Consider the following 11,811-nt stretch of genomic DNA (forward strand, 5'->3'; position numbering starts at 1 on the left):
ATACAACAGGTGTAGTAGACCTCACAGTGAAAATGCTGAATACAACAGGTGTAGTAGACCTTACAGTGAAATGCTGAATACAACAGGTGTAGTAGACCTTACAGTGAAATGCTGAATACAACAGGTGTAGTAGACCTCACAGTGAAATGCTGAATACAACAGGTGTAGTAGACCTTACAGTGAAATGCTGAATACAACAGGTGTAGTAGACCTCACAGTGAAATGCTGAATACAACAGGTGTAGTAGACCTCACAGTGAAATGCTGAATACAACAGGTGTAGTAGACCTCACAGTGAAAATGCTGAATACAACAGGTGTAGTAGACCTCACAGTGAAAATGCTGAATACAACAGGTGTAGTAGACCTTACAGTGAAATGCTGAATACAACAGGTGTAGTAGACCTCACAGTGAAATGCTGAATACAACAGGTGTAGTAGACCTCACAGTGAAATGCTGAATACAACAGGTGTAGTAGACCTCACAGTGAAATGCTGAATACAACAGGTGTAGTAGACCTCACAGTGAAATGCTTACCTACAGGCTCTAACCAATAGTGTAAAAGAGGTATTAGGTGAACAATAGATAGGTAAAGAAATAAAACAACAGTAAAAAGACAGGCTATATACAGTAGAGAGGCTAAATACAGTAGAGAGGTTATATACAGTAGAGAGGCTATATACAGTAGAGAGGCTATATACAGTAGAGAGGCTATATACAGTAGAGAGGCTATATACAGTAGAGAGGCTATATACAGTAGAGAGGCTATATACAGTAGAGAGGTTATATACAGTAGAGAGGTTATATACAGTAGAGAGGCTATATACAGTAGAGAGGCTATATACAGTAGAGAGGTTATATACAGTAGAGAGGTTATATACAGTAGAGAGGCTATATACAGTAGACAGGCTATATACAGTAGAGAGGCTATATACAGTAGAGGCTATATACAGTAGAGAGGCTATATACAGTAGAGAGGCTATATACAGTAGAGAGGCTATAAACAGTAGAGAGACTATATACAGTAGAGAGGCTATATACAGTAGAGAGGCTATATACAGTAGAGAGGTTATATACAGTAGAGAGGCTATATACAGTAGAGAGGCTATATACAGTAGAGAGGCTATATACAGTAGAGAGGTTATATACAGTAGAGAGGCTATATACAGTAGAGAGGCTATATACAGTAGAGAGGCTATATACAGTAGAGAGGCTATATAAAGTAGAGAGGCTATATACAGTAGAGAGGCTATATACAGTAGAGAGGCTATATACAGTAGAGAGGCTATATACAGTAGAGAGGCTACATACAGTAGAGAGGTTATATACAGTAGAGGTTATATACAGTAGAGAGGCTATATACAGTAGAGAGGCTATATACAGTAGAGAGGCTATATACAGTAGAGAGGCTACATACAGTAGAGAGATTATATACAGTAGAGAGGCTATATACAGTAGAGAGGTTATATACAGTAGAGGTTATATACAGTAGAGAGGCTATATACAGTAGAGAGGCTATATACAGTAGAGAGGCTACATACAGTAGAGAGATTATATACAGTAGAGAGGCTATATACAGTAGAGAGGCTATATACAGTAGAGGTTATATACAGTAGAGAGGCTATATACAGTAGAGAGGCTATATACAGTAGAGAGGCTACATACAGTAGAGAGATTATATACAGTAGAGGCTATATACAGTAGAGAGGTTATATACAGTAGAGGTATATACAGTAGAGAGGCTATATACAGTAGAGAGGCTATATACAGTAGAGAGGCTATATACAGTAGAGAGGCTATATACAGTAGAGAGGCTACATACAGTAGAGAGGTTATATACAGTAGAGAGGCTATATACAGTAGAGAGGCTATATACAGTAGAGAGGTTATATACAGTAGAGAGGCTATATACAGTAGAGAGGCTATATACAGTAGAGAGGCTATATACAGTAGAGAGGCTATATACAGTAGAGAGGCTATATACAGTAGAGAGGCTATATACAGTAGAGAGGCTATATACAGTAGAGAGGCTACATACAGTAGAGAGGCTCTATACAGTAGAGAGGCTATATACAGTAGAGAGGCTATATACAGTAGAGAGGCTATATACAGTAGAGAGGCTATATACAGTAGAGAGGCTATATACAGTAGAGAGGTTATATACAGTAGAGAGGCTATATACAGTAGAGAGGTTATATACAGTAGAGAGGTTATATACAGTAGAGAGGTTATATACAGTAGAGAGGCTATATACAGTAGAGAGGCTATATACAGTAGAGAGGCTATATACAGTAGAGAGGCTATATACAGTAGAGAGGCTATATACAGCAGAGAGGCTATATACAGTAGAGAGGCTATATGCAGTAAAGAGGCTGTATACAGTAGAGAGGCTGTATACAGTAGAGAGGCTATATACAGTAGAGAGGCTATATACAGTAGAGAGGCTATATACAGTAGAGAGGCTATATACAGTAGAGAGGCTATATACAGTAGAGAGGCTATATACAGTAGAGAGGCTATATACAGTAGAGGGGCTACATACAGACACACCTGTTAGTCAGGCTGATTGAGGTAGTATGTACATGTAGCTACATACAGACACCTGTTAGTCAGGCTGATTGAGGTAGTATGTACATGTAGCTCTATACAGACACCTGTTAGTCAGGCTGATTGAGGTAGTATGTACATGTAGCTACATACAGACACCTGTTAGTCAGGCTGATTGAGGTAGTATGTACATGTAGCTACATACAGACACCTGTTAGTCAGGCTGATTGAGGTAGTATGTACATGTAGCTACATACAGACAGCTGTTAGTCAGGCTGATTGAGGTAGTATGTACATGTAGCTACATACAGACACCTGTTAGTCAGGCTGATTGAGGTAGTATGTACATGTAGCTACATACAGACACCTGTTAGTCAGGCTGATTGAGGTAGTATGTACATGTAGCTACATACAGACACCTGTTAGTCAGGCTGATTGAGGTAGTATGTACATGTAGCTACATACAGACACCTGTTAGTCAGGCTGATTGAGGTAGTATGTACATGTAGCTACATACAGACACCTGTTAGTCAGGCTGATTGAGGTAGTATGTACATGTAGATATGGTTAAAGTGACTATGCATATATGATGAACAGAGAGTAGCAGTAGCTTAAAACAGGGGTTGGTGGGTGGTGGGACACAATGCAGATAGCCTGGTTAGCCAATGTGAGGGAGCACTGGTTGGTCGGCCCAATTGAGGTAGTATGTACATGAATGTATAGTTAAAGTGACTATGCACATAAGAGTAACAGAGAGTAGCAGCAGTGTAAAAGAGGGGTTGGAGGGCGGGGGCACACAATGCAAATAGTCCGGGTAGCCAATTGATTACCTGTTCAGGAGTCTTATGGCTTGGAGGTAAAAACTGTTGAGAAGCCTTTTGGCTGAGGGGTGGCTGAGGTCTGACAATTGTTAGGGCCTCCCTCTGACACCGCCTGGTATAGAGGTCCAGGATGGCAGGTAGCTTAGCCCCAGTGATGTACTTGGCCGTACGCACTACCCTCTGTAGTGCCTTGAGGGTTAGGGTCAGGGGTCAGGTTCAGAGGTCAGGGTACTACCTACCTGATGGTGTGGTGGTAGAACTTGAGCAGGTTGGACAGCTTGTAGAGTAGAACAGAACCCGGCTCAGACAAGATTCCCTGCTCCAGACGCACCTGAAAGAGAAGCCATTTTATATTTAGTATTTATCCCAGGACAGTCAGTCTATCCAGTAGTATTTATCCCAGGACAGAACGTCTATCCAGTAGTATTTATCCCAGGACAGAACGTCTATCCAGTAGTATTTATCCCAGGACAGTCAGTCTATCCAGTAGTATTTATCCCAGGACAGAACGTCTATCCAGTAGTATTTATCCCAGGACAGTCAGTCTGTCCAGTAGTATTTATCCAGGACATAATTTCTTTCCAGTAGTATTTATCCCAGGACAGTCAGTCTATCCAGTAGTATTTATCCCAGAACAGTCAGTCTATCCAGTAGTATTTATCCCAGAACAATCAGTCTATCCAGTAGTATTTATCCCAGGACAGTCAGTCTGTCCAGTAGTATTTATCCCAGGACAGTCAGTCTATCCAGTAGTATTTATCCCAGGACAGTCAGTCTGTCCAGTAGTATTTATCCCAGGACAGTCAGTCTATCCAGTAGTATTTATCCCAGGACAGTCAGTCTATCCAGTAGTATTTATCCCAGGACAGTCAGTCTATCCAGTAATATTTATCCCAGGACAGTCAGTCTATCCAGTAGTATTTATCCCAGGACAGTCAGTCTATCGAGTAGTATTAATCCCAGGACATAATTTCTTCCAGTAGTATTTATCCCAGGACATAATTTCTTTCCAGTAGTATTAATCCCAGGACAGTCAGTCTTTCCAGTAGTATTAATCCCAGGACATGATTTCTTTCCAGTAGTATTTATCCCAGGACAGTCAGTCTTTCCAGTAGTATTTATCCCAGGACATAATTTCTTTCCAGTAGTATTTATCCCAGGACAGTCAGTCTTTCCAGTAGTATTAATCCCAGGACATAATTTCTTTCCAGTAGTATTTATCCCAGGACATAATTTCTTTCCAGTAGTATTTATCCCCGGACAGTCAGTCTTTCCAGTAGTATTAATCCCAGGACAGTCAGTCTTTCCAGTAGTATAAATCCCAGGACAGTCAGTCTTTCCAGTAGTATTAATCCCAGGACAGTCAGTCTTTCCAGTAGTATTAATCCCAGGACATAATTTCTTTCCAGTAGTATTTATCCCAGGACATAATTTCTTTCCAGTAGTATTTATCCCAGGACAGTCAGTCTTTCCAGTAGTATTTATCCCAGGACAGTCAGTCTTTCCAGTAGTATTAATCCCAGGACATAATTTCTTTCCAGTAGTATTTATCCCCGGACAGTCAGTCTTTCCAGTAGTATTAATCCCAGGACAGTCAGTCTTTCCAGTAGTATAAATCCCAGGACAGTCAGTCTTTCCAGTAGTATTAATCCCAGGACATAATTTCTTTCCAGTAGTATTTATCCCAGGACAGTCAGTCTTTCCAGTAGTATTAATCCCAGGACATAATTTCTTTCCAGTAGTATTTATCCCAGGACAGTCAGTCTATCCAGTAGTATTTATCCCAGGACATAATTTCTTTCCAGTAGTATTTATCCCAGGACATAATTTCTTTCCAGTAGTATTTATCCCAGGACAGTCATTCTTTCCAGTAGTATTTATCCCAGGACAGTCAGTCTTTCCAGTAGTATTTCTCCCAGGACAGTCAGTCTTTCCAGTAGTATTTATCCCAGGACAGTCAGTCTTTCCAGTAGTATTAATCCCAGGACATAATTTCTTTCCAGTAGTATTTATCCCCGGACAGTCAGTCTTTCCAGTAGTATTAATCCCAGGACAGTCAGTCTTTCCAGTAGTATTAATCCCAGGACAGTCAGTCTTTCCAGTAGTATTAATCCCAGGACATAATTTCTTTCCAGTAGTATTTATCCCAGGACAGTCAGTCTTTCCAGTAGTATTAATCCCAGGACATAATTTCTTTCCAGTAGTATTTATCCCAGGACAGTCAGTCTATCCAGTAGTATTTATCCCAGGACATAATTTCTTTCAAGTAGTATTTATCCCAGGACAGTCAGTCTTTCCAGTAGTATTTATCCCAGGACATAATTTCTTTCCAGTACTATTTATCCCAGGACAGTCAGTCTATCCAGTAGTATTTATCCCAGGACATAATTTCTTTCCAGTAGTATTTATCCCAGGACAGTCAGTCTTTCCAGTAGTATTAATCCCAGGACAGTCAGTCTATCCAGTAGTATTTATCCCAGGACATAATTTCTTTCCAGTAGTATTTATCCCAGGACAGTCATTCTTTCCAGTAGTATTTATCCCAGGACAGTCAGTCTTTCCAGTAGTATTTCTCCCAGGACAGTCAGTCTTTCCAGTAGTATTTATCCCAGGACAGTCAGTCTTTCCAGTAGTATTAATCCCAGGACAGTCATTCTTTCCAGTAGTATTTATCCCAGGACAGTCAGTCTTTCCAGTAGTATTTCTCCCAGGACAGTCAGTCTTTCCAGTAGTATTTATCCCAGGACAGTCAGTCTTTCCAGTAGTATTAATCCCAGGACATAATTTCTTTCCAGTAGTATTTATCCCCGGACAGTCAGTCTTTCCAGTAGTATTAATCCCAGGACAGTCAGTCTTTCCAGTAGTATAAATCCCAGGACAGTCAGTCTTTCCAGTAGTATTAATCCCAGGACATAATTTCTTTCCAGTAGTATTTATCCCAGGACAGTCAGTCTTTCCAGTAGTATTAATCCCAGGACATAATTTCTTTCCAGTAGTATTAATCCCAGGACATAATTTCTTTCCAGTAGTATTTATCCCAGGACAGTCAGTCTATCCAGTAGTATTTATCCCAGGACATAATTTCTTTCAAGTAGTATTTATCCCAGGACAGTCAGTCTTTCCAGTAGTATTTATCCCAGGACATAATTTCTTTCCAGTACTATTTATCCCAGGACAGTCAGTCTATCCAGTAGTATTTATCCCAGGACATAATTTCTTTCCAGTAGTATTTATCCCAGGACATAATTTCTTTCCAGTAGTATTTATCCCAGGACAGTCATTCTTTCCAGTAGTATTTATCCCAGGACAGTCAGTCTTTCCAGTAGTATTTCTCCCAGGACAGTCAGTCTTTCCAGTAGTATTTATCCCAGGACAGTCAGTCTTTCCAGTAGTATTAATCCCAGGACATAATTTCTTTCCAGTAGTATTTATCCCCGGACAGTCAGTCTTTCCAGTAGTATTAATCCCAGGACAGTCAGTCTTTCCAGTAGTATTAATCCCAGGACAGTCAGTCTTTCCAGTAGTATTAATCCCAGGACATAATTTCTTTCCAGTAGTATTTATCCCAGGACAGTCAGTCTTTCCAGTAGTATTAATCCCAGGACATAATTTCTTTCCAGTAGTATTTATCCCAGGACAGTCAGTCTATCCAGTAGTATTTATCCCAGGACATAATTTCTTTCAAGTAGTATTTATCCCAGGACAGTCAGTCTTTCCAGTAGTATTTATCCCAGGACATAATTTCTTTCCAGTACTATTTATCCCAGGACAGTCAGTCTATCCAGTAGTATTTATCCCAGGACATAATTTCTTTCCAGTAGTATTTATCCCAGGACAGTCAGTCTTTCCAGTAGTATTAATCCCAGGACAGTCAGTCTATCCAGTAGTATTTATCCCAGGACAGTCAGTCTATCCAGTAGTATTTATCCCAGGACAGTCAGTCTGTCCAGTAGTATTTATCCCAGGACAGTCAGTCTATCCAGTAGTATTTATCCCAGGACAGTCAGTCTATCCAGTAGTATTTATCCCAGGACAGTCAGTCTTTACAGTAGTATTAATCCCAGGACATAATTTCTTTCCAGTAGTATTTATCCCAGGACAGTCAGTCTTTCCAGTAGTATTAATCCCAGGACATAATTTCTTTCCAGTAGTATTTATCCCAGGACAGTCAGTCTATCCAGTAGTATTTATCCCAGGACATAATTTCTTTCAAGTAGTATTTATCCCAGGACAGTCAGTCTTTCCAGTAGTATTTATCCCAGGACATAATTTCTTTCCAGTACTATTTATCCCAGGACAGTCAGTCTATCCAGTAGTATTTATCCCAGGACATAATTTCTTTCCAGTAGTATTTATCCCAGGACAGTCAGTCTTTCCAGTAGTATTAATCCCAGGACAGTCAGTCTATCCAGTAGTATTTATCCCAGGACAGTCAGTCTATCCAGTAGTATTTATCCCAGGACAGTCAGTCTGTCCAGTAGTATTTATCCCAGGACAGTCAGTCTATCCAGTAGTATTTATCCCAGGACAGTCAGTCTTTACAGTAGTATTTATCCCAGGACAGTCAGTCTTTCCAGTAGTATTTATCCCAGGACAGTCAGTCTTTCCAGTAGTATTTCTCCCAGGACAGTCAGTCTTTCCAGTAGTATTTATCCCAGGACAGTCAGTCTTTCCAGTAGTATTTCATCATTTTATTAGTTCTACAGTCAAATACAGTCGACTGAAACAAACGGAAAGGTACACACAAAAAACACACTGGGTTGGGGGGGTCTTACTTTAAGAGGTCTGCAGACTCCCTCAGTGATGTGTCCCACCACCTCTTGCATGGTCTCATCCACTCCTGGTGCTAAAGGGAAGGCAGTCAGTCAGACGCAGACAAGACACACGAGAGAATTAACTACCTGCACAACGGTTAGGATTAGAAGAGATCAAGCGGCCATTCGTTGCCATAGGGATTGTGTGAGGGTTTTAGGTTACCTCGTGCTGTGACCTGTTTCAGCAGGGCCTCCAGATGCTCCTTCTCCGATGCGGTGGCTTGGTGCAGCCACGCTAACATGTCCCCTACGTACCTGGATGGGTCAAAGTACACAGGACTCAGATTTTTTTTATTTCCTTCATCACATTCCCAGTGGATCAGAAGTTTACATACACTCAATTAGTATTTGGTAGCATTGCCTTGAAATTGTTTTACTTGGGTCAAACGTTTCAGGTGGCCTTCCACACGCTTCCCACAATAAGTTGGGTGAATTTTGGCCCATTTCTTCCTGACAGAGCTGGTGTAATTGAGTCATGTTTGTAGGTCTCCTTGCTCGCTTATTCAGTTCTTCAGGGTTGGGATGGTGTTCTTCGGCTTGCAAGCCTCTCCCTTTTTCCTCCAAACATAACGATGGTCATTATGGTCAAACAGTTCTATTTTTGTTTCATCAGACCAGAGGACATTTCTCCAAAAAGTATGATCTTTGTCCCCATGTGCAGTTGCAAACCGTAGTCTGGCTTTTTTATGGCGGTTTTGTAGGAGTGGCTTCTTCCTTGCTGAGTGGCCTTTCAGGTTATGTCGATATAGGACTCGTTTTACTGTGGATATAGATACTTTCGTACCTGTTTCCTCCAGCATCTTCACAAGGTCCTTTGCTGTTGTTCTGAGACTGATTTGCACTTTCCACACTAAAGTATGTTCATCTCTAGGAGACAGAACGCATCTCCTTCCTGAGCGGTATGACAGCTTCGTGGTCCCATGGTGTTAATACTTGTGTACTATTGTTCGTACAGATGAACGTGGTACCTTCAAGCGTTTAGAAATTGCTCCCAGGGATGAAGAAGACTTGTGGAGGTCTTGGCTGATTTCTTTTGATTTTGCCATGATGTCAAGCAAAGAGGCACCGAGTTTGAAGGTAGGCCTTGAAATACATCCACAGGTACACTCCTTATTTACTCAATGATGTCAATTAGCCTATCAGAAGCTTCTAAAGCCATGACACCATTTTCTGGAATTTTCCAAGCTGTTTAAAGGCACAGTCAACTTAATGTATGTAAACTTCTGACCCACTGGAATTGTGATACAGTGAATTATAAGTGAAATAATCTGTCTGTAAACAATTGTTGGAGAAATTACCTGTGTCTTGTACAAAGTAACAAGAAATGTGTGGAGTGGTTGAAAAACAAGTTTTTAATGACTCCAACCTAAGTGTATGTAAACTTCCGACTTCAACTGTACAGAGGCCCATTATCAGCAACCATCACTCCTGTGTTCCAATGGCACGCTGTGTTAGTTAATCCAAGTTTATCATTTAAAAGGCTAACTAATCATTAGAAAACCATTTTGCAATTATATTTGCACAGCGGAAAACTGTTCAGATTAAAGAAGCAATAAAACTGTCCTTCTTTAGACTAGTTGAGTATCTGGAGCATCAGCATTTGTGGGTTCGATTACAGGCTCAAAACGTCCAGAAACAAAGACCTTTCTTCTGAAACTCATCAGTCTATACTTGTTCTGAGAAATGAAGGCTATTCCATAAGAGAAATTGCCAAGAAACTGAAGATCTTGTGTACTACTCCCTTCACAGTGTACTACTCCCTTCACAGTGTACTACTCCCTTCACAGTGTACTACTCCCTTCACAGTGTACTACTCCCTTCACAGTGTACTACTCCCTTCACAGTGTACTACTCCCTTCACAGTGTACTACTCCCTTCACAGTGTACTACTCCCTTCACAGTGTACTACTCCCTTCACAGTGTACTACTCCCTTCACAGTGTACTACTCCATTCACAGAACAGAGCAAACTGCCACTAACCAGAATAGAAAGAGGAGTGGGAGGCCCCGGTGCACAACTGAGCAAGAGGACAAGTACATTAGAGTGTCTAGTTTGAGAAACAGATGCCTCACAAGTCCTCAACTGGCAGCTTCATTAAATAGTACCCGTAAAACACCAGTCTCAACGTTAACAGTGAAGAGCCGACTCCGGGATGCTGGCCTTCTAGGCAGAGATCCTCTGTCCAGTGTCTGTCTTCTGTTTCTGAACAATTTTATCTATTTACAATTTTATTTATTCAGTTATTTTAATGGACAATTGTTTTTGCTTTTCTGTCAAAAACAAGGACATTTCTAAGTGACCCCAAACTTTTGAATGGTAGTGTGTCATAGGTGCATACATAGTACACTGTCCCAACAGAGTACTGACCTAACAGAGTACTGTCCTAACAGAGTACTGTCCTAACAGAGTACTGAACCAACAGAGTACACTGTCCCAACAGAGTACTGACCTAACAAAGTACTGGCCTAACACAGAGTACACTGTCCCAACAGAGTACTGACCTAACAAAGTACTGGCCTAACACAGAGTACACTGTCCCAACAGAGTACTGACGTAACAAAGTACTGGCCTAACACAGAGTACACTGTCCCAACAGAGTACTGACCTAACAAAGTACTGACCTAACAGAGTACACTGTCCGAACAGAGTACTGACCCAACAGAGTACTGTCCCAACAGAGTACTGTCCCAACAGAGTACACTGTCCCAACAGAGTACACTGTCCCAACAGAGTACACTGTCCCAACAGAGTACTGTCCCAACAGAGTACTGACCTAACAAAGTACTGACCTAACAGAGTACACTGTCCCAACAGAGTACTGACCCAACAGAGTACTGTCCCAACAGAGTACACTGTCCCAACAGAGTACACTGTCCCAACAGAGTACTGACCTAACAGAGTACACTGTCCCAACAGAGTACACTGTCCCAACAGAGTACACTGTCCCAACAGAGTACACTGTCCCAACAGAGTACACTGTCCCAACAGAGTACACTGTCCCAACAGAGTACACTGTCCCAACAGAGTACACTGTCCCAACAGAGTACACTGTCCCAACAGAGTACACTGTCCCAACAGAGTACACTGTCCCAACAGAGTACACTGTCCCAACAGAGTACACTGTCCCAACAGAGTACACTGTCCCAACAGAGTACACTGTCCCAACAGAGTACACTGTCCCAACAGAGTACACTGTCCCAACAGAGTACTGACCCAACAGAGTATTGACCTAACAGAGTACTGTCCCAACAGAGTACACTGTCCCAACAGAGTACACTGTCCCAACAGAGTACTGACCTAACAGAGTACACTGTCCCAACAGAGTACTGACCTAACAGAGTACACTGTCCCAACAGAGTACTGACCCAACAGAGTACTGACTTAACAAAGTACTGGCCTAACATAGAGTACACTGTCCCAACAGGGTACTGTCCCAACACAGAGTACACTGTCCCAACAGAGTACTGTCCCAACAGAGTACTGTCCCAACAAAGTACTGTCCCAACAAAGTACTGTCCCAACAGAGTACTGTCCCAACAGAGTACTGTCCCAACAGAGTACTGTCCCAACAGAGTACTGCCCTAACAGAGTACTGACCTAACAGAGTACTGTCCTAACAGAGTACTGACC

The 11,811-nt window shown here is 41.5% G+C and overlaps 1 protein-coding gene across 1 annotated transcript in view; it reads right to left on the minus strand.

The window, feature by feature from the left end:
* The window catches only part of cog6 (component of oligomeric golgi complex 6), a 121,432-nt gene that overhangs the window by 39,418 nt on the left and 70,203 nt on the right, over positions 1-11,811 (minus strand). Inside the window, exons 9-11 of the mRNA XM_031791283.1 lie at positions 8,345-8,436; positions 8,143-8,213; positions 3,607-3,698 (exon numbers count right to left, since the gene is read on the minus strand). Of these exons, the coding sequence (XP_031647143.1) occupies positions 3,607-3,698; positions 8,143-8,213; positions 8,345-8,436 (255 nt within the window). The remainder of the gene's footprint in view (positions 1-3,606; positions 3,699-8,142; positions 8,214-8,344; positions 8,437-11,811) is intronic.

This window comes from Oncorhynchus kisutch, linkage group LG15, assembly GCF_002021735.2.
Source record: "Oncorhynchus kisutch isolate 150728-3 linkage group LG15, Okis_V2, whole genome shotgun sequence".
Classification (NCBI taxonomy): domain Eukaryota; kingdom Metazoa; phylum Chordata; class Actinopteri; order Salmoniformes; family Salmonidae; genus Oncorhynchus; species Oncorhynchus kisutch.